Source organism: Lynx rufus, unplaced genomic scaffold (genome assembly GCF_022079265.1).
Source record: "Lynx rufus isolate CCGP_SWC_20201006 ecotype Redwood Valley unplaced genomic scaffold, mLynRuf1.p SCAF_1, whole genome shotgun sequence".
NCBI lineage: Eukaryota > Metazoa > Chordata > Mammalia > Carnivora > Felidae > Lynx > Lynx rufus.
Genome location: NW_025814823.1, coordinates 12,379,804 through 12,405,373, shown reverse-complemented (window position 1 = coordinate 12,405,373; position 25,570 = coordinate 12,379,804). Strand labels below are relative to the sequence as shown.

General features: G+C 40.6%; 1 protein-coding gene across 1 annotated transcript in view; it reads left to right on the top strand.

The window, feature by feature from the left end:
- Positions 1-212: 212 nt before the first annotated feature.
- Positions 213-25,570, top strand: part of STARD13 (StAR related lipid transfer domain containing 13) — a 236,067-nt gene continuing 210,709 nt past the window's right edge. Inside the window, exon 1 of the mRNA XM_047078760.1 lies at positions 213-343. Coding sequence (XP_046934716.1) covers positions 220-343 — 124 coding nt within the window. The 5' untranslated portion in view covers positions 213-219. The remainder of the gene's footprint in view (positions 344-25,570) is intronic.

The following is a 25,570-nucleotide window of genomic DNA, read 5'->3' as shown; positions in this document are numbered from 1 at the left end:
CTTGCTCGGCTCGGGGCGGGCGGCGCATCTCGGCCCGCGCGCGCGGAGGAGCCCCCAGCGCGGGACGGCGGCGGACCCATGTCGCGCCCGCGGCGGGTCCCGGGACCCCAGCGGGAGTCCCGCGCCGGGCGTCTCGGGTCTCCGGGAGTCTGAGTTGCGGGCCACGCGGGAGTGGCGGTGGCGAGCCCGCTCGCTGGTCGTTATGAGGACGGATCTAAAATGACCAGCAAACGGAAGCCCTTCCCAACGCAGCTCAGGCGGTCCATCAGCGAGCAGTTGCGGGACTCCACGGCCAGAGCCTGGGATCTGCTGTGGAAGAACGTCCGGGAGAGACGGCTGGCAGGTCGGTGCCCGCGAGACTCCGGGGCCGCGGGGCAGCAGGAGGCGCGGGCGGCTCGGCATGCCCGGCCCACCTCCCGCCTTCTCTCGGGGTGCCCCGCACAGGTTTTCGGAGCCGGGGGCTGGGCCGGGCCGGCCGCGCGCACCCCCTCCCGGCCCGGCCCGAGCGCCCGCGCTCCCCGCGCTCCCCGCGCTCCCCAGGCGGCGTTGTGGGGTCCGTCCCGCGCGCTGACAGCCTGGCGGGGAGCGCCACGCGGGGCCGAGAGCGGGCGCCGGTCTTACCTGGCGACTCTTCCTTCCTTCTGGCGGCCGCCTGGTCCGGCTGGCCCGCGCTCCGCAGCCATCCACCCGGTGAATGAATGAGTGCCTCCCCGAGGGCTACCTCTCTCAACTTCGCCTGTTCCACAGCGTGTTGGGGGGGGGGGGGAGGGGGGGACAAAGCAAGGGAGAATCTCCAAAGTTCTGGGAGACCAGACGTTTGGGGGATCGGGGTAGGGGGAAGATTTGGGGAAGGACAGGTGGACAGCTGTTGGTGCAAGTGGATCGCCGCCCACAATCCCGGTCTTGCTGTGGATCAGGCTCTCCTCACTCTGGGATTCCAAAAGAGGGGCCTCCCGTTTGGGACCTATTGCCCACGAATCAGAGGAAGAGAAGAGGTGATTATTCTGAGCTAAGGGGTCCTTAAGAATCCTTGCTTAGGTCAGAACGCCAGCCCCCTCCTTAGCACCTCCCCCAGCCTCCCCACGCCGGACCTTACTTCTGTGCTGTCTTCGATGGAACCATCTCCTTGTAGGGCCACGGATGCAGTGAGTGGCCTGAGCCTTCTCAGAGCCCTCATTCAGAGCTGTAGGTCTGGTTAGTCACCGCATCATCCCTGCCCCAATAAGGGAAAGCCGCCCTCCACACAGTTCCAGAGCAGTGGAGGATTTAGGATCCCTTCGCCCAAGGGCTGGCTGCTTGAGGTGTTTCAGGGATTGAGGGAAGTGTGGTTGGAAGGGTCCCTGAGCTGACCACCGGTCCAGTCTCTGGACCTTGTTGCCTCCTGTCTTTCCAGCAGTATCTCCTGAGTTGGTCAGTGACCACAAGGATGGAAGAGAGTTCTAGAGAAGAAGAAGGTATGAAGTCTGGACAGAGGGAAGGGATACCAAGGGTGACATGGGAGATTTTAACCTCCTCTGGGCTCCTCCCCTTTTCCTTAAAGTAGAACTGAAGTGTGTTTGCTAGATGTTCTGCCCCTGCACCCATGCAGCCTGACAGCATTCTGGAGTAGGTGCCCAGAGACTGTATCTCCTTCGCTGTGAGGTCCTTATCAATCTAACCGGTCAAATTAGAAGCAGGGATTATAGATGATTTCAACACTCCATGTTGTCAGCATAAAATGTTCATCCCATATTTCCTGTCCAACACAGTGGCCCCGTTTAGTAAGCACCCAAGAAATAAACAGACTTTTCAGTCTAGACCCAGAAATAAGTTGTGACAACTGGTAGTTTTGACTGTTGACTTTTAAAGACTTGTATGTGCATTGCAGACCTCAGTTAATAACAATTAGTAACTTTCCCTGTTACCCTGCTAAATTGTATAATCTATGTGATGATTGGTGTCAGAAAAATTTTTGTGGTCTAGTAAACATTTGTTGCTTCCTAACTTCAGAGTGCTAACTGCAAATGTCTCCTTCATAGCTTCTGTTACTTAAGTTTGTTAAATTTGTTAAATCAATGGATCTTCAGGAAACAAGAAGTCTTTCCAGGAGGGCTGCCAAGGCTGTGCTGGGTTTTTATAGAAGCTGAGGCCAAAGATGACTGCAGCCCTGTCTTTTTCAAAAAGAGATCTGGGAAGGAGGAGAGTGTAATGTAAAGACTTAAAACCATTAAGGTTGTCCAGGAAAGTCATTTATTCACATGAATTGTAGAAATTGCAGTTTAGGTAAGGTGGTGGAGAGAAAAAGGTTTTGATTCTGGGAAATAAACCATAGAAAGAGATTTTAAGATCATGAGTATATAGAAATTAAGGCTAGAAATGGTTTCAGAATGGTAAGTCTAAGAGTTCTCCCAGAGTAGTGCAATTAGTTTTTAAAATAGCGGTATGAGGTTTTAAAATGTTTAATCAGAATATTAATATCTGCTTACCCATAATCTGCTTACCACTCTGCTAACAGTGGATGCCAGCGGGTTATTCAACTAGCACCAAACAATCCTCTGTGAAGCAGACTTCAACTTGTGCTTCTCCAAGCAAGCTGGGATGATTGCCACAAAACCAAGCCAACTCCATGAAGGAGCTTTTAGATGCAAATTGATTTTCTTGGGTTTTCTTGCTAAGGTAGCTAAAATATGGAACTTTGGCCACGAGACACTGAAATACTTAAGTTATTAATGTTGGCATCAATTCTAGGGGAAAGTGTTCTTCATTTGTAAAAGTGTTCTTTCTATGGTTCTGTTCACAATATCAGAATAACCAACCATATGAATGGACCCCCAGAGACTATCCACCCTGCCAAGACGTGATACTGACTGGCTTTTTTTTCTTAAGTTTTTTTTTTTTTTTTCTATCAGATAAAATTTGTGTGCTGGTATTTCTTTAAATTCTCTAAAATTTTCTTCTTATTACCTCTGGTCAATAGAACAGTATTCACAGTGCTTTATAACAAACTTGTGTTTATTGTCTAGAGCAATCCTGAAGATATTTGAGTCTCCCTTTTACTTTTTTACACCCAAAGGAAGGAAATCCTTATTCTAACTCACTCCTACTTCTCTTTGTGAGGGGCTGTCTCGTCAATGAAACAAAGTCAAGAAGTAAAAATGCTTAATGATACTGAAGCGTGTGGATTTCTGTGCTGTGGGGCCATATTTAGGAAGGAAGGGACTATACGTAATCGAAAGAGGTATTTCTTAACACATATCACAATGCAGATAATGAAATCATTGGAAGGATAAGATGTGAAGGATGTTCAAATATATTCATTTTATCACTAAATTTAAAAAGGGGTAAGTTATTGTTAAAGAAAGATTGATATTGGGAGCGCTTCTTGGGCCTTCCAAATCTGTAGTAGCTGCCAAATTTCCATCAGACTATGGCATTTTTGCCAATGCATACTTCTTAATTTCCCGAGACTCTAACCCCGCAAGGGGTCAGCAAGAGTTTTTCTTACTTGTTATCTCAATATTGATTATTCCAGTAATGGTGATAATTGTTATTTATTCCCAAGATGACAAAATTAGTGTTCAAAGCAGGATTCTAATGCGTGTTGTCAAAAGTCAAAGGCCACCTGTGCCCATTTTCCCTTACAGTTACCCTGCTTCTTCCATAGGCTTTATGGAGACACACGGACCTCAAATCCTTTCTCCAAGTCTGGCACTTAACAATTAGTTTAAAAAAGAATAGTAAAATTAACTGGAAAAATTGCTCTTTTTTTTACTCCTGGAGTGACAAAGATAACCCTATACACCTAAAACAATGTCCCTTTGTCATCCTGTTGGACTGCTAAGTGTATGGGCTCATAGAGATTTGAAACCAACAGCCATACCTCTAGCTTGTCAGGGGCCCCTAGGTGGTGAGCCTTGCCCACTACCATCACTATAAGAAGCCAAGGGCTATAAGAATGAGAGGCTGTCATAAAGCCTAAATGTAGGTTTCTTCAAGATAGGTGAGTGACAGGTTCTTTTGGCTTCCCCAGATCTCTAATCAGCCACCACTGGTGACGATTCTGAGCTTTTGTAGCATCATTAAATTCTCTAGGCAGCAGCATACCCCTCAGCTTTTGGTGTTTGTAAGCAGCTTGAACTACTTTTCAAATGGTAAGGTCTGAGAAAATCCAAATGAGTTCTCTAAAGCTTTCTGCTCCTTTATTTTAAAACCCTACTCTATTTTAATGGAAATGTAATCCATATGTTTGATTCCTTTATACTCACATAACAGTGTTTAGGTGGCTTGTGAACTAACTGATGTCCAAGTCTTTTGATCTCTTTTATAGTCTCATTTTAAATCATTTCTCTTAGACACAGGAAGTTCTATTGCTGCCAAGAATAAACTAACTTAAAACACTGAAAAGTTTGAGTTTCGATGAGAAACACTAATTCCACCAAATTTCAGTGAGTTCTTGTCATGTTAAAACAGGTTCATTCATTCTCAGAGTCAACAGTAGCATCCTGTGATGTGATGTAAACACAAGACTGGGACTTTAATGCAGAGTGGGATCAAGAATAGAACATAGGCGATAAAGACGTTCCTTATTAAAATCTAAATGTGTTCCGTGATATCAAAAAGCACAGGATGATACCAGTTGATCCTTTTTATGTGTTTTATATCAGCGTTCTTCCTTTTTATTGTCACTTTCCTGTAAGGTACAGGCCATCCCACTTGTCAGGTGTTTTTTTAAACATCTCTTGAAAGGAGAATACATTTAGATGTGATTTATATTAACAATGACAAAAAAAATCTAAGTAAGTATGCAATTAAAATCAGAGAAGGAGAACATATTCCTTATATAAGGGTTCTCAGCCTTAGCTACACATAAAATCACTGGGAGCCTTTTATGAATATCAGTGTCCTGGCTGCCTCTTAGAGATTCTGCTTCAGTTTAGAGAGGGCCTGGGGATGAGTATTCTTTTTCAAGCTCCACAGATGGTTCCAGTGGGTAACCTGGCCTAAGAACCACTGACTTATATTAACTACCATTTTATAACTCTCAAAAGTCTATGTCTAGCAGAAGGTCATATTCTAGGCCCCTAAGAAAAGTTTTGATTAAGTAGGGTTGGAATGAGCTTGTCATTTTACAGAAAAATAAAAGTTTGGGCCTAGTTGCCAGGGTAAGAAATTTGCTTTTGGTTCTACCTATGGTAAGAAGCAAAGGACTTTATGCAGAGGAGCGGCGGGTCCTGGTTTAATTGCCACCAGAGTGGTCTAGGTGAGAGATAAACAGTGACAGGGACTAGGGTAATAGTGATAGAGATAGAGATGTAGGGACATATTTGGAATATGTGTTGAAAGGAGAGACGACAATGCTGAGGTTAGTTGCTGGAGGTGAGGGAGAAGGATCAAGAACTCCTGGGTTGTAGTGCCATGGGCTGAGATGGGGCACGTGGCAGATACGCGTGTTGCAACTGCAAAAGGAAGTTTTGTTTTTGTTTTTGTTTTTTTTTGTTGTTGTTTTTGCTTTTGGCATTGGACAGATGAGGATTGAGGAGTTCTCCTTGAGCCAACTTAGACCAAAAGTGCCTCTTAGACATCCAAAAGTAAAAGTCAAAAAGTTGGCTGTGCAAGTACGGGTTTGGAAGAAAAGTCAAAGCCAGAAATATAAATCCAGAAGTGATTGTCATATAACTTTTATAGAATAAAACCTAAGGATTAGATGGGGTTACTTAGGAAAAAATATGTAAATAAGAGGAGGGGCCAAGGACAGAATCCTAGGGCATCCTTTATTTAGAGCACACTATTTGGATGTGAACTCTCTCTATATATACATATGCTAAGTTTCTGGAGAATTTGAAAAAGCAACACTGTCTAAATTCAGCATTCTTATAGCAGAAGAATAATCATGCTATGCTGAATAATCTTTTGTGACAGATTTATTTGGTCCCAGAACTGCTGATGAATGAAAATAATCATAAAAATATGTCTCGCTAATAAAATATAACTTTTTTTAAATTTAGAAATGATACCACAAAGTAGAAATTAAAAACTTCAAATAACATTTGAAGGGAAGGCTGCTCAAGTTTGCCCTCATTAAAAAAAATAAAAATATGGTTTAGTATAAGTGGTCTTAGCAGGAATACTTCTATGGTTATTATAACCTGTTGACCCCACATATAATGAAGTAGGAGCTTTATATTGGAAAGATGACTTTTTCAATGTCATGATATCCAGGAATAGTCTACTCAAACAAAGCTTAGCTTGTAAGAAAAGTTCTGTATATTGAGGTTTTCAGTACTGCATCCATTTACTGACCTTGATCAGTTATGGTTTGTCCATAATAAAGTTGATTGAAGGGAATTTCTCTGAGAAAAATAAATACTATCTTAACTTTTTGCATTTGTAAGAAGAGTAACTTAAACTTGGCCTAACCTATCTGCAGCATGCTGGCTAATCCTTAGAAGTAACACAATTTCCTCCAAGAATTGGAACAAGGAAATGATCACATTCATTAATTGCTGGTGGTGCTCTGTATAAGAGACATGAACCCTAATAGTTGGCTGGAACTCCTTGAGGAGACCATGTGGTACAATTTTTTTGACTCAACAACATGAGACATGGAGCACACGTCTAATGAAATGAATATATACTCCTTTCATTGTGTTTTTTTAAACCTTCTGTTCAATAAAACAACTTATAAGGAAAAATTTGCTAAAAGGCCTTGTAGTTTACTGGGAGTTTATCCAACAGTATATTTCATTCTGCCCTTTTGCAAGCTTAGTGATATTGCAAAATGAAAACAAAAGTGGTTTGAAAAGTGTTACAACATTCCTGGGCTTTTTTCAGAATCCTTGAATGTTTAGTCCTAAAACAGTCGAGTTGAAGGACAAACATTTTTGTCATGTTTGTAGTTAGTCAATAAGTATTTATTGAGCCATGAAATAGCATCCTTGTCAAAGCATGTTGGGACTGTAGTGCAGGATATTAATTTAGTACTGTGGTTTTATCCTGGCAAAGCACACAAATTTTATTATGCTGCTCAAATCACTTAACTCATCTATTTAACCAGAAATAGAGCAAGCTTCCAGAAATTGCAAAAGGACAGTATAGAATGTGCCATGACTACACAATATTGCGTTTGCAAATCTGCTGTGTCAAGCCATTTTATATTTTCAGGCAGACTATTCCCCTAGTAACATTTTTATCCAAAATAAAAATTTCAGAATCTTACGGTTCTGTTATATTGTCTCATGCTGCATATTTTATCTATATTTCAACACGGCATACTGTGTTTGGTGAATACTTTTCTTTCTCTTTCCTATATAGGAAATCAAATGAATATGAGAGGTAATTGTTGTTCAATCCCATGAAAATTAATATATTTACTTGCTGTCATTAAGTTGAAAAGTCTTATCAGATGCTTTTTATTCTCTCTCCATCTGATAAAGTAGAAAAGTAGCCAGGTTCCTTGAAAGATATTTGAAAGCACTTTCCATTGAAATGTAATATTTATCACTATGATAAGGTTCTAAAAGTGCAAATATTTGAATATGTGTAACAGTGTAAGTTACAGTAACGCACCGCTGCATGGAAACGTACGGATGGTCACAGTGACATTGCAAAGAGGTCCAAGTATTGCTTCCCTCCTTCACCTGACAGTGAATTGCATTCATCTCAGAACTCTTCAAAAACAGTGATAGACTGCACCTGTCCCAGCCATGAGGAGGTGTCCTCATGATCTTGGAAATAAATTACATCTTTATTTTAGTCCCAAGAAAATACGTCATAAGCAATAGACATAAAAGACGAACAATTGTTAGAATTAAAGTAAGTTAAAAAAAAAACTTTCATATATTTCAATATAGGCTGTTTTATTCTTTCTGGAAAAAGAAAGAAGCTTTGTGCTGTATGTTTGATTTTTGTTCTTAAATCTAAATCAAATCAATAATGGCAAATGAAAAAGAGAACTCTTAACCACGTAGAGTAGCACTGTAGTGGTGGAAAAGGGATTGAAGCTATTTGAGATGTCATATGAATAAAATCACAGCTGTGCAATGGTGATTAACATCTGTGAAATTAGCATCACTTCAGTCATAATGTTGATATACATATTTGCCACAGCTATGGCTACAGTGCCAGGAGCATGGAGCACCCAGGACTGTAAATGCATGTTACTTTACTTTCAGTGCGTATGTAGTGGAGGGCAGGATTAGCTGTGTTTGGCATGATGGAGGATTACTGGCATGGCATCGTGATCTAGTGGTTGGGAGTGGCTACTGGAGCCCAAGACTACATGGGTTTGAATCCTGCCTCCAACATTTAAGCAGTCGGTCCTTGGGAAAGATAAGTAATCTCAATGTTCTTTAGTTTCCTCATCTTTAAAAAGGAGGATACGCATAGTACTTACCGTATAGGGTTGTTATGAAGATTAAATGAGTTAATATTTTCAAAGTATTTAGCATAGTGTCTGGCCCCTAATAAATATTGTATGAGAGTTTATATGGCTATATACACACAGACACTCCTAGCGACCCCCGCACAGTCAAAACTCCAGGTATAACTTTTGAGTGCCCCCAAAACTTACCTACGAATAATAGCCTACTGCTGACCAGACTAATAACATAAATAGTCAATTAACACATATTTTGTATAATATATATTATATAATATGTAATAATAAAATAAAATATATATAATAATATAAAATAAATATAACAAAATAATATAATATATTATATATACATATGTGTGTGTGTATATATACATACATATATATATACGTATATATACACTGTGTTCTTATAAGAAAGTAAGCTAGAGAAAAGAATATGTTATAAAGAATATATCATAAGGAAGTAGGGGCTCCTGGTGACTCAATCGGTTGAGCATCCGACTTCGAGCCCCAGGTCATGATCTCGTGGTCTGTAGGTTCAGGCCTCATGTTGGGCTCTGTACAGACAGCTGAGAGCCTGGAGCCTGCTTCAGATTCTGTGTCTCCCTCTCTCTCTCTCTCTCTGCCCCCCTCCCTCCACCCCCCCACCCCCACTCATGCTCTCTTTCTCTCTCAAAAATAAACATTAAAAAAAAAAAAAGAATATCATAAGGAAGTGAAAATAACATCTAAAGTACTGGACTGTATTTTTGGGGGAAAAAGTCCAGATACAAGTGAACCTGCACAGTTCAAACCTGTGTCGTTCAAGGGTCAACTGTATGTGTACATGCAAGTGGAGAATAGAGCAGCAGAGACATATTTCCTGGTAAAGGAGATGCTTTTATCTCTAGCCTTAAACCACTTACCCCCTTCATTCATCAGCCATGTCTCTTTTTTTAAGCTTATTTATTTATTTTCAGAGAGAGAGAGAGTGTGCGTGAGCACGAGTTGGGGAGGGGCAGAGAGACAGGGAGAGAAAGAATCGCAAGCAGGCTCCACACTGTTAGCACAGAGCCCAACACGGGGCTTGATCCCACGAACCGTGAAATCATGACCTGAGCTGAGATCAAGTCAGATGGTTACCCCAGCGCCGTATCTTATGAACCTATTCTTAAGATCCCATGTTCAGGGATTTCCAAGAGCTGAGACGTTAGTCTCACTCTCTTTGCTCTGAGATTAAAAAAAAAAAAAAAAAAAATCAAAAACTACATATGTTGGCAGCATGGTTAGCAGCATCTTGTGTAACCCATTAGTGTTCTAGCATGAATCATTCATTCTACTAACGTTTGTCTTTCTGAAAGATCATCAATTATGGTTTGTTCATCAAAATCACCATCAGCTTTAGAGGTATGCAACCATGAATTCATTCCCATGCCCTTGGCCTAAATGGAATTTGATGGAGACCTAATTAAAATGAGGGAAGTTAGACTAGATAATCTCTAAGGACCCATTTAGCTTTAAAGATCAATGAGCCTGTAAAACCAGACCATGTGTCTGAAGGAAACTTAATGCACCAAGTCTTTTAGCTCCCTTTCCGTGTAGATTTCATAGGATGTTCTGAGAGATGAGGAAGCTGAAGCCCAGAAGCATACCCTCAGATGCCTGCCAGTGCCATTCCCCATGCTGGTTTGGTTACCTACCTCCACCAACGGCAACAACTTATAATTGGTACTTTCTGTAATTGGAGCTACCTCTGCCAGAACTGGAGTGGAACAAGTTGGGGGGCAAGCTGGGAATCCTGGGCCTGTGAACACCTGTAGAATCTCTCAACAGCCCCTGCACCGCACTCACGCAGGGTCACTGCTCAGAAGGGCTCCGTCCTTGGTCTAGTGTTCTTCTATTGAAATTTTGAAATTATTGATAATCGTTGAATGGAGGGGCCCCATTTTCCTTTTGTACGGTGCCTGCCAAGTGACGTAGCTGGTCCTGCATTCAGAGAAAGCCAGGGTCTTGTAGACTCATGCCTTGATTTGTGAGTTCACCTTCATTGGTGACTTGCTGTTATTTAAGTAAGATAAAGGGATGCATAAAAACCTAGGATATTAGATTTGGAAGGGACCTTGGAAGCCTTTCCTTAAGCACCTACAATCTATAATCCACGTGCCCTGTGCTTCTTGCTCTTGGGAAAGGCGATCTCCCAAGGGAGAAATTGTGTTTGTTTTATTTTATTGTTTATTGATTCTGACAGCATCATTATAAAATAAGGCAATAACATTACCCCTAGTGTTTACAGAGCTATAGTGATTTTATTTTAGCTATTACATATATTGAAGCAAATATTTTAATTAGTTTTTTAAGGTTTTGCAGTGTTTAGGTATAATAGGAAATAGGGACAAATTATACAACTCTTGGTAATCTAGATTTTCAGATCCAAGGCTTGTTTTGAAAAGTGCTTAATTAAGCTTTTTCTTAATTAAAAAGTTATTTGCAATACCCATAATAGATTAATTCATTAAGCCACTGCTATTAAAACCATTAAGGTTATTTCCTGTGTAGGTTCATCCAGGGCTACTTACTAAGAAAAGGAAATTAGGAGAGGTAGTAATAAAGCCTATCATTTATCACCAGGGATTTTCAGCCCATATCTGCCAACATTTTGTTTTGTCATTATGTCCACCTGTCTCCATGAAGAACACTAAAGCTGACTAGAGTCTAGTCTCTTAGTAGTGCACAGTTTAAAATCCCTCTTTGCTAACGGAAGCTATACATAGAACTCACCATTTAATAATGTTTTTTTTAAAAGGACACTTTCTTTTGTTGGAAATTAAGTTTATTATTTAATGCTAAGTATTTCTGGGCAATTGACTAAAAAAAAAGAGTGCATTTTCATTTGCTCTTAAGCTACTTCAAACAAGAATGTGCTTGCATAGTTCTAAGTAGTAAATAAGTAGGTCCCTCGTCGGTGGATTCAAGGCCATGTTAGAAGTGAACCTGGCTGACAGCAGGGCCATGGCACGAAGGTGGGCCCAGGTGCTATTCCACAAGGAGAATCAAGTGACAGTGGCTTGGTAAGCTCCTTCTGTATGTTCAGATCTATACATATGAGAAGAGCGAGAGGTGTAAACAGCTCTATCCAAGAGCCTGAACAAGTTCGACTTGCCAGGTTAAAAAAAAAAAAAATCTATAGGAGCAAATTAAACCTTAATAGCACAGTTGCCAGAATTCGGAAAGTGAAACTATAACTCTCACTCTGGACAAGGTCCCCTACATCAGTACTCAAATACAATGATTTACTCAAGTGTCTGTTTGCACCTTAGCCCCAACCTCCTCCCGGGAAAAAGACGGTGCCTCGTTCACTGTCAATAGTCCAGTTGCCCTAGCACAGTAGCTGGGATACAGAATGTGCACAATGAGTGTCTGTTGAGTGAATGAACCAGTGGTCATTATAATATTAACACCAAACCTGCTTGGACCCCATTGTGTGCCAGGCATTATGCTAAAGACTTCACACATTTTCTCATTTGATGCCCAGGCTTCAGGAAAGGTACTGCCAGGGTCACTGTTAGCACCCACAGCAGCTTGCTGTGATTTAGAAAAAGGCTTCTTCTCTGGGCTCACGAATTAGAAAACGGTGCCTCTTCTGAGCAAATGCAGCCCCAAGGGCAGGCAGCTAAGTGAGTGTACCCTGGCCTGAATTTCATCCTGTGTGCCCCCCACCCCCACCCCTTGGCTGGTTGCTCTGTGTAAGTCACAGCCCACACAGTTGTACACAGTAGCCCTGGGTGCTACTACCTCCAGCTGATGCCCGAGGAAACTAAGGCGTGGAGAGGTTAAGTAACTTGTTCAAGGCACATAACTACTACTTGTAGCTATGTAGATTTGGGAGGCTGGCACAATTCACATGACTTGTAAGGTTTGTGAGATCCTGAAGACTCCAAGAGCCACATCCTTGCCACAGTCTAGCACTTAGGAAGAAGGGGTAAGTGTTGATGGGTGTCATTGTGACAATAGGGAACTATTTGCAGAGCCCCACCCAGTGTTGTCTCAAGGTTACCACAGGGGGTATTAGGTGGGAGCTGACCATGGCATCCTGGCATCCCCGGGTCCCCATGGTAATAAAGACGACGATTAATGGTGATCCTAAATATTTGTGTAAGACTTACAGTTAAATGTCTTTCCATTAAGGTAATATAACAGTGGATTAAAATCATTAGGTTCTCACAAAAGTCCCTTGAGAAAGGCGGGGTAGGTGCTATGATCTCAATTATTTAAGTGAGACAAATGAAAATAAGAAAAATAATGTGACTACCCAAAGCCTCATGACCAGTGAGGGCCAGAGAGGGATTTGGATCCAGCTCCTACTCCAGTGCTCAGTCTTCTGGTCTCTTTCCTGTTGCCCAGTGTGAGCTCTGCTCTGTGAGAGGTCAGTTGCGAGTCAGGCTCCCAAGCCTAACTGAGCATCAGAACCACTAGAAAAGCTTTTAAAATACAGGCTCCTGGACTCCTCACCAGATCCACTGGATCAAAATCATCCCTGGGGAAGCAGTATAATGAGTGTGTTTGTGTGTGTGTGGTAGGGGGTGGGGGAGAGGATTGGTCTGTAGTTATCATTTTTAGCAAGCTTCCTAGGTGATTTTTGTTGTTTGTTTACTGCCTGCCCAGCACTGTCCTCTCACCAGTGACTGGAAACGGCTCTAAACTCATGATTTTTTTTCAGGCTCTATGCCTTGTGCTATTCAGTGTCTTCTAGTCTCATACTTTTCTCTCTCTTCTGCCTACCTAGATCTTAGCCATTTTCAAGGACTAGCTCAACTCCTTCATGATTTTGTTGCTAGTGCTGTTCTGGTTATGCCCACTCCTGCCTCCAGACAGTCTCGCCTTCCGTACCTAAGTGCTCTCAGGGGGGCTAGAGTGTGGGAGCAGCTTGAGGGCCTGCAGCATGTCAGGCCCCTAATTCAGTGTTTCTCCACATGTCACCATGCGAACCATCACAGCAAGATGCTGAGGTCATGATTATCATTCCCATTTTAAGGAGGGGCTATGTGAAGAAACCTGGCTGAGGCCAACACATCTAGGAGAGGGCATAGTCTCATCTGGCTTCAAGTACCTGCCTTTCTCTTCATTCTGCTGAATATTCCAGTCTTCAGAAACCAGGAAGATTTCTTTTGTACTATAATTGAGAAACTGTCTTATGTTAAAAAAAAAAAAAAAATCTTTTACCTCCCACTGTATAACCCACATAGTAAAAACACCTAGTTGTTAAAGAAATAAAAAAATGCCTTTTCTCCTTTTGTGAAATTACTTCCTAGCAAGCTTCAAAAGGCTGAACTGATATTGATCAAGATAGTATATTTATTTATTCAAGCCCTTTAATATTATGAGGAAATAACAGCCAACATTCCATCCTTTTCTTTCTTTTAACTGGAAAACACATGAAATGTTAGAGCATATGGATGACTTTCAGATTACCTTTTCCAGGCTATTCATTTTACAAGGGTCGATTGAATCTCAGATTCAGTTAACCCATTCCAGGTCACATATCTTATTGGTGATAAATTTGAGATTAGAGTCCAGCTGTGTCTCATAGGATTATAGGTGAATTCATACTTGGCCATCCAATAGCAAGCAAGATGCCCATTTTTGAAATTAGTCTAGAGTACAAACTTCTTGAGGGAAAAATGGTTCCTTACCTCAAGAGCGAAGCTTTCCCCATGAAATATGTTTATGAGTGTTTGTTCCGGCAGCCTGACTCACTGCCTCAATGACTGAAGGACATTAAAGGAATAATTGCTCCTTTCTAAGTGCTCTGGTGGCCCCACGCCCTGCAAGATAACCTTGACCTGTCCTCCTGCCTCCTTCCAAGGTGCAAATGGAAATTTTATAGCTAAAGAAAGCTAACACTGCTATCGTCACATATTGGGTGACGAAAATGGGAGAAAGCATAATTGAAATTTAAATAACAATTTTTCATCTATTTAATGGCGCTTTGGGCCATTATTTTAAATTACAGAACTAGAGGGAAAAAATGATTTTTTAACCCCCCAAATCATATGATTTTTTTCCCATAGTGACTCCAAGTTCTTATTCACTTAAATTATTCAACAAATATTTATTAAGTCCCTACCATGTCAAACACTGTCCCACCTACTGGGGATTCAGTGGTGACCAAAAGACAAAATCCACACCCTCACCAAGCTTCCATTTGAGTGGAAGGCGACAGATAGTAATGAATAAATATATAATATGTGTTACAAATAGCACATCATGAAGAAAAACAAATAATGAGAAGGAACTGGAGAATGAAAGGGAGTGCTATTTTGGATCTGATGGCCACAGAAGATCTCTCTGGGGAGGAGGAGGTTGGAGCAGAGACATTCAAAGATCTGGGGCAAAGAGTGTTCTAGGCAGAGAGAATAGGACATGGATCATTCCTGAAGCAGGAGAGCACGGATGTGTTTGAAGAAAGGCCAGAATGTCAGTGGGGCTTGGGGTATGGTGATTGAGTGGGAGAGTGGTAAGAAAAGGGGTTTTCAGATGGCCAGGTCCTCTGCAGCATTAGGCCTGGGAAGGAGTCCTGATATGATCTTGAGTATAATTTGCCATGAACAGTTATCTGGTTTATGATGTAAAAGTTGAGAAGAAAAGATGATAAAGGCCAAGAGTGGCTTAAAATTTTTTCTAATGTTTATTTATTTTTGAGAGAGAGACAGAGTATGAGTGGGGGAGTGGCAGAAAAAGAGGGAGGCACAGAATCTGAAGCAGGCTCCGGACTCTGAGCTGTTAGTACAGAGCCTGATGTGGGGCTCAAATCCATGAACCATGAGATCATGACCTGAGCTAAATTCAGACGCTTAACCGACTGAGCCACCCAGGCTCCCCAGAAAGATTTTTTAGGGGCCTCCCAGAAATATCAAGTTTAGTTAATGTCTCAGTTGTAAAAAACAAAACAACCCCCCAAAACCCCATAAATACTTAGTTGCTAGTCACATAGGGGCCAGTGCTTAATTAAAAAGAAGGAGAGAATAACCTCTGGCCCCTCAATTTTTTGACACAAATGAGAAGAATTAATGAGATCCATTCATTCATTGAGAAACATTTATTTAATGAATATCATATTCCAGATACTCTGCTATGCTCTATGCCCCAAGCATAAAAAGATGAAAAAGACACTAAGTCTTACCCTCAAGGACTTGTAGACAAATGCAACGGCAGCAGCAGAATATACAAGCTATAAAGGTAGATTAGAGGATGGAGTGATGAACTTGGCCTGGCTTTGCCGAGCAAATGACCCTTGAGTGGGGCCTTAAAGGAGAGAAATTACATCCTAAGTAAGGGAAAACGCAAGCACATGCAAAGAAACAGAGAGGAATGAAGTTGCATGAGTAAATTTTATATATTGATTGATGGGACCTGGGGCCAAGAAGGGGAACGGTTGAAGAAAACTGGAGAGGTGGGCAGGGACCAGATTATGAGCCTGTGGATTTTATCCATGACTTCCAGTGCCATATCAGATAGTCTGTAATTTCTTTTCTAGCTCTAGGACTTTATGTCATATGAATCTGTTTTCCTTTCTCCATCAGTGTTTGAGGTAAGAATCACCAGCCCCTGTTTATTTTTGTATTTATCTTTTTAAGGTTACCTTGCTCTACCACTTTAAAGAATAACCATCAGAGCCTCTTTTCTTGCATGGGTGTTGCAAAGAACTTAAGGTCTTCTGTGGCTTTTAACAATGACTTGCGTTAAATTAGCAGAAACTACAGAAACTCCTGTGAATTTCCACTTTCCTGCCTTGCTCCTTGGGGCTTTTTCACTCCTGATCGTGATGCAGTTGCATGGATTTACAAGTTTACAGTTCTGGGAAGTGTGTGCTATACATCTGGTATATTACAGAGATTTGGTAGTCGGTAATTTTCACAGAAAACTAATCTGACTTCTTTATCAATTTTTCAGATTTCGGACTATTTTTTTTTAAATAGTGTCTTTAAAAAGAACCATCCATTTATGGATGACCTACTTGAGGCAAGATCGCATACCAGGTAGTGGGGACACAAAAATGAATAAGAAAAAATTCTTCCTTTGAGAAACCACTGTGGAGGATTTCTTACAATTCTTATAAGAAATCTTATAATTCTTTGACTGTAGTATATACACCGAATGGCGTTAGATTCACGATGAAAAAGGTTTTTACAAAATTTCATTAAAAATAGTTGCGTTCTTTGGTGATGCATAAGCTTAGCCTCTCCTGGAAAGCTGAATTTATTTATCCAACACACTGACTAGAGGCAAGGAGGAGAAAAAAAAAAGCCAGAAGAAAAGTTCTAATTCATGATACATAACTTGAGAATCTCCATTGAACAGCTGCATTGTAACACTCACCCTTTTTGTTCACATGGAGTTGCTCTCTGGAATCCTCAGATATCCATGGTTGCCCGAGGGCTCTTCAAATGTCACCAGGGCAACACCAAAGTAACACACATGAAGAAGCCCTTCTGTGGCATTCTTTATGAAAAGCATTGAATTAAATTATTGCATAACAAATCATCTGCATATGAAAGGCAGTGAACTGTTGGAGAACCCAACTGGAAACAATGCTGAATTTGATTCTACCTCCACTGATAACTTACTGGCACCCTTAGAAATCTTGTTGTGACCAGAGTCCCCCTTTTGGAATGTGGGAAATATTAACACTGTACTTAGGACCTCAAGGGGATTATGAGCTAAATTAGGGAGATTGTTGAGATGGTCATAGAAAAATCCCTTAACCCCATTCCTCTCAGCCTTTCTCCATCAACCTTTCAAAAAAAATTAAGGAATTTCCCAGTTTAGATGAAACCATTGCTCCCCGCCAAGGAGATCCTGGCAAAACAGATAGCAGCTGCTTTGATTGAGTCTTACCATGTGCCCGAGACCGTGCTAAGCACTTCACGTGCATAATTTTTATGTCACCCTAATGACCTGTATTGTAGGGTCAATATTATCGAAGTCTTCATTTTATAATGGAGACATTTAGACTGTAAAATGTATGTGAATCTTGGCCCAGTTTCATAAAGCTCAGGAGTATTCTGAAGCAAAGAATTAGAACCAGGTGATCTGTCTCAGGAGCCCTCAAACCTCTGTACATATTAGTTTAGAGGGAACTGTATATCAGAGCACATCCTCTATCACTTCTATACCTGGCTACTGCTTATTCTGGATAGAAATCCTTGTAGCAGGAAAAGTAATTTCTACAGACTAAGTATATTAACTCAAGAAAGCCTGTAAAGAGGCAGTGTATGAAAAATAGAAGTGCTGTTTTAGGCTTGATTAAACCAAATAAGACAGATTTTGGAAAATATACTGAAATATTTGTGTCCAAATGATACTGCCGCTGGCAACGCAGCCTCCCTAGCATAATGCGTGATGTTTTCCTGGGGAATTGCCCCCTTATGAACCACAATAAGAAGAAAATGAGTGTCACTTCTCTTTGGCTAGATTTTAATGTTGGGTCCCCAGAGAAAACCAGTCACCTTCTCACCAGGATTGTCCGTGAAAGATCTAACTATTTTAAAGAGCAGGTCCACACTCACTTGCACTCACAGTGCAAGAAATTGGCACCACAAACATCTATTTTAAAGGACAGATTTGCCCCCTTTACGATTTTATTTATTTATTTATAGTAATAAAAATAGCATGTTGATTATAAAACATACCTGTTGATCATAAAACTAGCATACTGATTATAAAAAGCACCTCAAAATAATCACTACATACTTCTAATGTGTACTCAAAAGAGCATTTTGAAATATTTCAAGCGAGCCAGCCAGCATTTTTTTTTTTAATTTTTTTTAACGTTTATTTATTTTTGAGACAGAGAGAGACAGAGCATGAACGGGGGGAGGGGCAGAGAGAGAGGGAGACACAGAATCAGAAACAGGCTCCAGGCTCTGAGCCATCAGCCCAGAGCCTGACGCGGGGCTCGAACTCACGGACCGCGAGATCGTGACCTGGCTGAAGTCGGACGCTTAACCGACTGCGCCACCCAGGCGCCCCCAGCATTTTTAAAAGTAAATGTGATCTCCCAAGAGAATTCCTTCACTGAAGATAGCAGACACATGGCTCATATAGGTATTTTTTAAATGGTAGCACTGCTTTATAATCACACGTCTAATGTGCTCTTCTAAGATAGAAGCACAATATGGGTACATATACAATTATTTCTTGGTGGCACCATTTTTTTCAAGAAAAATGACAATACCCACAACTTTTTGGGTGCTAACCGTGTTCCAGGTACACAAGTTATTGTATCTAAAACTTAAAACAGGGCTAGCAAGTCAGTATTACACTCATTTTTCTTTCTTTTTTTTTTTAAGTTTATTTTGAGAGAGAGAGAGAGTGCTTATGCAAATGGGGGAGGGGCCGAGAGAGAGAGAGAGAGAGAGAGAGAGAGAGAGAGAGAGACAGGGAGGAGGGAAAGGGAGAATCCTAAGGAGATTCTGCACTGTCAGCGCAGAGTGCGATGCGGGGGCTCAAGCTCACAAACCGTGAGATCATGACCTGAACCTAAATCAAGAGTCGGATGCTCAATCCACTGAGCCACCCAGTCTCCCCTACACTCATTTTTCATGTGATACAAGTAAAGCTTATGGAGGCTTAGGAATTAAGTGGAGTCTCGTGGTTAGGGCTGTGTTCCTTGAAGGCTCAAATGCTCACTCATGGTGCATCCATGGCAGAAGAGGAGCACAGTCATTTCTGCGTAAAGGGAGAACAAACATACAAATTAAATTATTAACATCACCACTTGGGTGTTAATAGACTCCTGGAACTGAGGTGAGATGTAGTCTTCAATGGCTAAATAAGAGAACCTGTACGAAAGCATTGAGACAAAGTCATTCCATTCATTCTTAACTTTTAGTACAGAAGAATCATCTGAGGGGTTTTTCAATATACAGAATCTGGGATCCAACAGTTAGAAACCCAGTTTAAACAGATGGGGGTCCAGGAGCCTGCATTTTTAAGATGTTTTCCTGAGGATTGTGAGGCTGTAGGTCTCTGGGACCCTCTTTAAAAAATACCAGTTTATCACACAGCAGATTCTCTCAATGTGGTTTCCTTTCCTTTCCCTAGATGTGTGAGTACAGGAAGAAAACCAAAGACAATAGTTGAAAACAAGAGCTCAGTTCATAGGGCATTGTGTCTGGTTTACATCACTTTATTGAAATAGGCCAAATTTGAAATTTCATTTGAAATTTAGCCTCTTACCTTGATGGCCTCCGTGTCAAACTTCAGTGTACAAAAGTACACTGGGTGTGAAGAAAGTTCTCACAGCAACTCTGGTTTGATCAGTCTCAGGATTCTCGCAGCATGTAAGGCACAGCCAAAGTCATGCCAGGTGGTGATGCAGGGGATTTCCTGTTTATTTGTTTTACCTATTTAAAATGATTTTATACATCCTGTGATTTTTACAGTTGTTGTGAAAGGAAGCTCTTATATTTAACTCTATTGAAATGTAGCACTTGTGTTTTTAGAGGAGGGGAGGATGGGGATAAATCTCCTTGGCGCTTTTCATGAATTAATGAATTATGTTCTTACAGCTTGACTTTTCCGCTGTCTATAACAGAGACAAAGTTAGGCTTCAGAGATCTGATGGTGAATTTCTAAGGTTCATAAATTATGTGTCAGACAGTTCAGGAGGCAGGGTATGTTTTTGTTTTTATTCCCCCCCTTCTTTTCTTGCCCTTCGGGCATGCAACATTTGGATAGTTAATCCAGCCCATAATGGGATGGGCAAGAGAAGGGGATTAAAATTAAAATTCTCTAAAGTACCTCACATAAAAAAGTTTTGTAAAGAAAAAGGATTCAAAATCCTAGGTTATACCAAGACTTCATCCTACTTCTCATTTTCTTTATTCATTCTATTTCCTCTTTATGGGACTAATCAGGAGGTAGCTAAGGGCAGAACTGTTAGTTGATGACAGCAAGTGGAGTGAGTGTCTGGGAAAGGATCTCATCCTATTTTTTTCTGCAGGTCCTGAGACCTGGCATGTCAGCCATTTTAGGGTTGGATGAAGATTAGAGATAAAAGTTAAGTTCAGCCTTAGTGCTGGTTGCACTAAAAGCACAGTTGTGCTCCTGGTGTTTTCAGAAAGGATGGTGAGTGGTCGATGATACTCAAGCAGCCTAATGACAAGCTTTTCTAACGTGCAGGTTCAGAATCCCTTCAGTTTACTTTTTTTAAAAGATATATATATATATAGTGTACCATGTATACTTTAGCTCTATAAGGAAGAAAAAAATAGAGGCAGGAAAACAAACCCAGGGCCAGGAGGAATGACTTGCTGCATAGACTGGAGAAGCAGCACCCACTTTCAGAAGGGAGGGTTTTAGGGATAGACTCGGTATGGATAGAGATCGGTATGTAATGAGCAATCTGCACATAGTTATTACTACGTTCAGTGTACTCAAAAGACACATACAACCTTTGTTTTAAAAGATTTTTTAAAATTTATTTATTTTTAAGTTTATTTATTTATTTTTGAGGGAGAGAAAGAGCGTGTGTGAGCACACAAGTTGGAGAGAGGCAGGAGAGAGAGAGGGAGACACAGAATCCGAAGCAGACTCTAGGCTCCCAGCTGTCAGCACAGAGCCTGACGTGGGGCTCGAACCCACAAACCATGAGATCATGACCTGAGCCCATGGCGGATGCTCAACCAAGGCCCCCCCCACACATACAACCTTTTTAAATGATAAAAGTAGAGGGTTTTTTTAATTAGATAATCCAAATATCTTAATCTGTCAAAAACATACAAATTACAAAAACACATGTAGCATCTCTTCATTAACATTGAGTGAAAGATGGAAAGCCGTGAGGTTAGTGGGGGACAAAAGGTGATGAAGCAGTAAATACCTCCTTCCCTGAATAATTTTCGTGAGTACTTTCAAGATGTTTTTGTGAGCAAGCTCTGGAGGATTTTTTTTAAAAAAGAGGAAGACAGTTTTGAGGACTAGCTTGATTTTGGAACTTCAGACTTTAATTCTTTATTCAACATCAACCTTTGGTTCCGTGTTTGATATGCTAGGCTCGTAGAGATACACATTTTCAAAGTCTGTGTAGAATTTTTAATTCTCTATGAAATAAACCCGGTTTCTAAGTTAGGTATCAGCCCTCACCCTTGGCATAAGGAGCTTCTGTTATGCAGGACTTGAGGAATGCCCCAGCTGGGGAAATGCCAGTTAATAGATTCAGACAGATGGATTTTGATGAGAATGTGCACTGTTCACACCCCTTTAGCAAATGTTTTCAAATATTCTCAAGTAACACACTTAACTTGAAAACAAATATGGATTTGCTTACTTTAGAGTCAATAGTAATTATTATCATTAGTAGTATATAAAAATATCTGCTCTGTTTGTGCATATGAGAGTGCTAAATTCATATGTCACATTATATCTCTAGACCTGTAGCTGCCTTGTACATACAGAAAAAAACATACTTTGAATTTAAAACAGGTTTTGGCAGAAAATTATTTCAGCTGTTGTGAAATATAGCACTTTTTTTTTAACTTCCCTCCCCCATAAAATCAGAGTGATCGTCAGCTGTGGAAATAGCCTTACGAAATTCCCGAGAGGAATGCAATTTTTTTTTTCTCGGTGGAGACTGTGAAACCAGACCAGAAAGGAATGACATTGGAATAGAAATCAGACTGGTTTAAGGAGCAGGGGAGAATTTCTTATGGGAGTCATTTTATAGAGTCCAGTGCTCTCTTCATGAGCGTGAGGCACAGCTCTGGCCACATGCGTTGCCAAAGACCATTCTTCCCTGGCATTAACTTAATTGAAGGCCCGAAAACCAAGTTTAAGGCATAGGAAAATACGAAAGCAGGAGGTTAGAGATAGTGCTTTGAAGTGTAAATATATGCATTAATATGTTGAGTGCTCTTTTGGGCAAGATGCTTTGCTGGGTTTGTGGATATAGCTGAAAAGGAAAAGATCTCATAAAACGTGCAGTCCAGGGCTGTGGGTTGACCTTCGCACATTTAATTATTTAATTACAGTGTGAAAAGCGCTATGTAGGAGAAGAAAAGGTGCTATGGAACTGTAGCAAGGGGATTGATAGCATCAGAAAGGTTGGAGAAGGCTTCATTGAAGAATAAATAGCATTGGAGCTAAGTTCTAGAATAGTAGAAGTTCCTTAGAAGGAAGTATTAGAAAAGACATTTAAAGCAATGGGAACAGCATTTGTGAAGTTTCAAAATCAGGAAAGCATTGAGTCAGGCCAGGGATTAGAAGGCAGTTGGTGTGGTTGGAGCTGAGAGAATCAGCGAGGGACAAAGTGAGTAGGTGCCATTAACACAGCATTGCACACGCTGGAGGCGAGGGGCCCTTTTCTCATTATATTCTGTGGTACCAGAAGAAAAAATATCAGGACTTCAAATTTATTCTCTTATTCTGTTTCAGTTCTTGCCTATATTTCTATCTCCATCTCTAAGTTTCTTAAAAAAAAAAAATGTGTGTGTGTGTGTGTGTGTGTGTGTGTGTTTCATAAGAAAATCATACTACTGCTTGTTCATAATGGCCTGGAAGTTTTAACTAACTTAATATCTGCAGGGCTTTGTATATCTTTCAAAAATGGAATATTAGTTCAAATTAGTAGAAGTGTGAACTCTATTACATTATCATAGCATGTATTGGTTTAGCTTTTAAATACAGCAGTCTCTTCTTTTTAACTTCTGAAAGGTCTTGTTTAAAAAGAGGAAAATAAGTGAATTCTTCTGTACCAAAAGAGAAGGCTTTTAGATCCTATTTCTGGATAGCTGAATAATGTTTCTGCAGCTTTTACGTCACATCTGTGTGTGCAACAGCTGTTAGATCATTCCTAAAACCTTAGCATTTGTTCATATTTTAAGATGTTCAACATTTTTATGTGCAGATGCAAGTTTCCAAGTTGTATTTGGAGAAAACATGCCTTTCCAAGTTGCAAAATATATTTTCCGGTTCATTTGTTAGGAAAGGAAAATATGCGATACATTTTTGAATGCACTCCTGGCGGCTTAACTACTCAGCCAAACTATGTGGAGAACAGCGTAAACAACACATGTTGGGCTCCTTTCACCTGTAGGTCAAGATCTTGCCAACTGCGTTGTTCTGAAGTTTCATGTTACTAAAACTTTGGGCTGTTTATTTGCATGTTGTGTACATAATGAGGAGATATAAGCCAATCTTGTTGATTGCCATCATTAGATTTGAAAAGTTCTGTAAGCGAAGATACTAGATGCAATAGTGAGTAGTAATGTAAAACTAAATGAAATCGATTTTGAAGTGAGATATAGTGTTTGTTAGGCGATTGCACACATGCTAATCCCACCACCGTGATTAATGAGTGGTGAGTTGATAATGTCTGTTGAACACCCACTTTAATTCAGAACATTCTTTCATGAACAGGTCAGACATAGCAGAAGAAAAAAGAGAGAGAGAGAGCAAGAGAAATATCACAGTCTCTTCTTTATAATTCAACAAAAGCTAAACATGATGTGCAAAATACATGTCTTTGATGATACTTAAAAAAATTACCAAGGTAACAAATTAATGTCCTAGAAAACTGGGTTTGTAAATGCTGAAAAGATAGAGGAAAAAATAAATAAATTCCTATCAATAAGAGGTGCCTATAGAAAGCCTCTGGAAAGAGATGGCTTTGGCTTGGCTGGAGAGGAGGATAAGTAACGAGAACTGATGCCTACTCATCATGAGGTCTAGATAGTGGGAGAGCCCCGGTTTTTGTGGGCTACCATCTCCTGGCCATGTGACTTTAGGCCAGATATCTCAGTTTTCTCATCTGTAAAATGGGGCTAATAATCATGTTGTTGTGTGTTTGAATAAAATATGTAAAAGAATGGGGATGGCACAGAGTAAGTGCTTAAAATGTCAGTTTTTATTTTTTATTACCTTTATTCATAATGGAACTAATAGAAATCAGGGTTATGAGGTGCAGAGAATGCTATAAACAAAAGTAAAGAGGAAGGAACAGGCCTGCCTAGAAGTATTCAGTCAGTTTTAAACAATAGAAATGTTATTCCTAGCAAATAAAATACACTAAATGCTTATTTATTATTTATTTTGAGAGACAGAGAACACATGCAGGAGAGAGACAGAGAGGGAGAGAGAGAGAAGCCCCAGTTCGCGGGGTTTGATCTCACAAACCGTGAGATCATGACCTGAGCCGAAATCAAGGGTCAGAAGCGAGCCATGCAGGTGCCCCTACGTGCACAATGTTTAATGGTCTCCATAAAGTTGATTGTGTGACTTGTAAATGTCCTTAAAAATCTAGAAATTATTTCAAACATTCAGAATTAGAAACACGACTAGTCCATGACTAACCTTTAATGATATGTTTATAATGGAAGAATGAGTGTGCGTATACTGACATGAATGATGGAGGGTGTCATGACTTTCCCTGAAAATTTGCTAGTCCAGCTTTCTGTCTAGATTTCCATCTTTTGATCGTTTGAAAAAATATCTATGGATAGAAATGTGATTTAGAGAAACATACATAAAATATATAGTATAAACATACTTTGGGAATTTCCAGGTTCTGAAAAAATTATATAAGTTGAGCTGGAAGAAGGACGTAAAACTTCGGGTCATATTCAGACGAATGTCATTTTTCTCATACTGGTTAGCTAACCTCCACATCCACTATTCCAAGAAACCCTGCATTGCCCTGATCCCAGCACAGGCAGGACCCTGGCATCCTGGTGTGTGGCCTCTATTTTGGGAGGACCTGGGGGAGGGGGAGGGGGCAGAGCTTTAGAGTGAGAGCTCCTGGCCCAAGTCACTCAGTAGAGCTGACTGTTTCCTTATGTAAAGCGAGTACCTTAAATCTTTGTGTAAGGACTGAAAGAAATAACATTTGGAAAAAAAAAATCACTAGGTACACCCCTTTCTACAATCTAGATATTCAGCAATCGCTCTTTAATTCTAGAAGTAGCCAAAAGCTGTAATCACCTTATTTTGTTTTAAACATCTATTAGTATGCTTTATGATTAGTGCTTGCCAAATACAAAGTCATCTAATACTCAGTTTTACAGGAGGAAACTGAGGCGGAATGAGGTGGAGTAACTTGTCTAAAGTCAGGCATTTAGCACATGGCTGAGCAGGGCTTTCAAAGGCTTGGACAGTATGGCTCCTGCAAAGGTGTGCTCTCACCCATTAAACTACACAAGTATGGTAAGGAGCATACAAATACGTATCTCATCTCTGTTG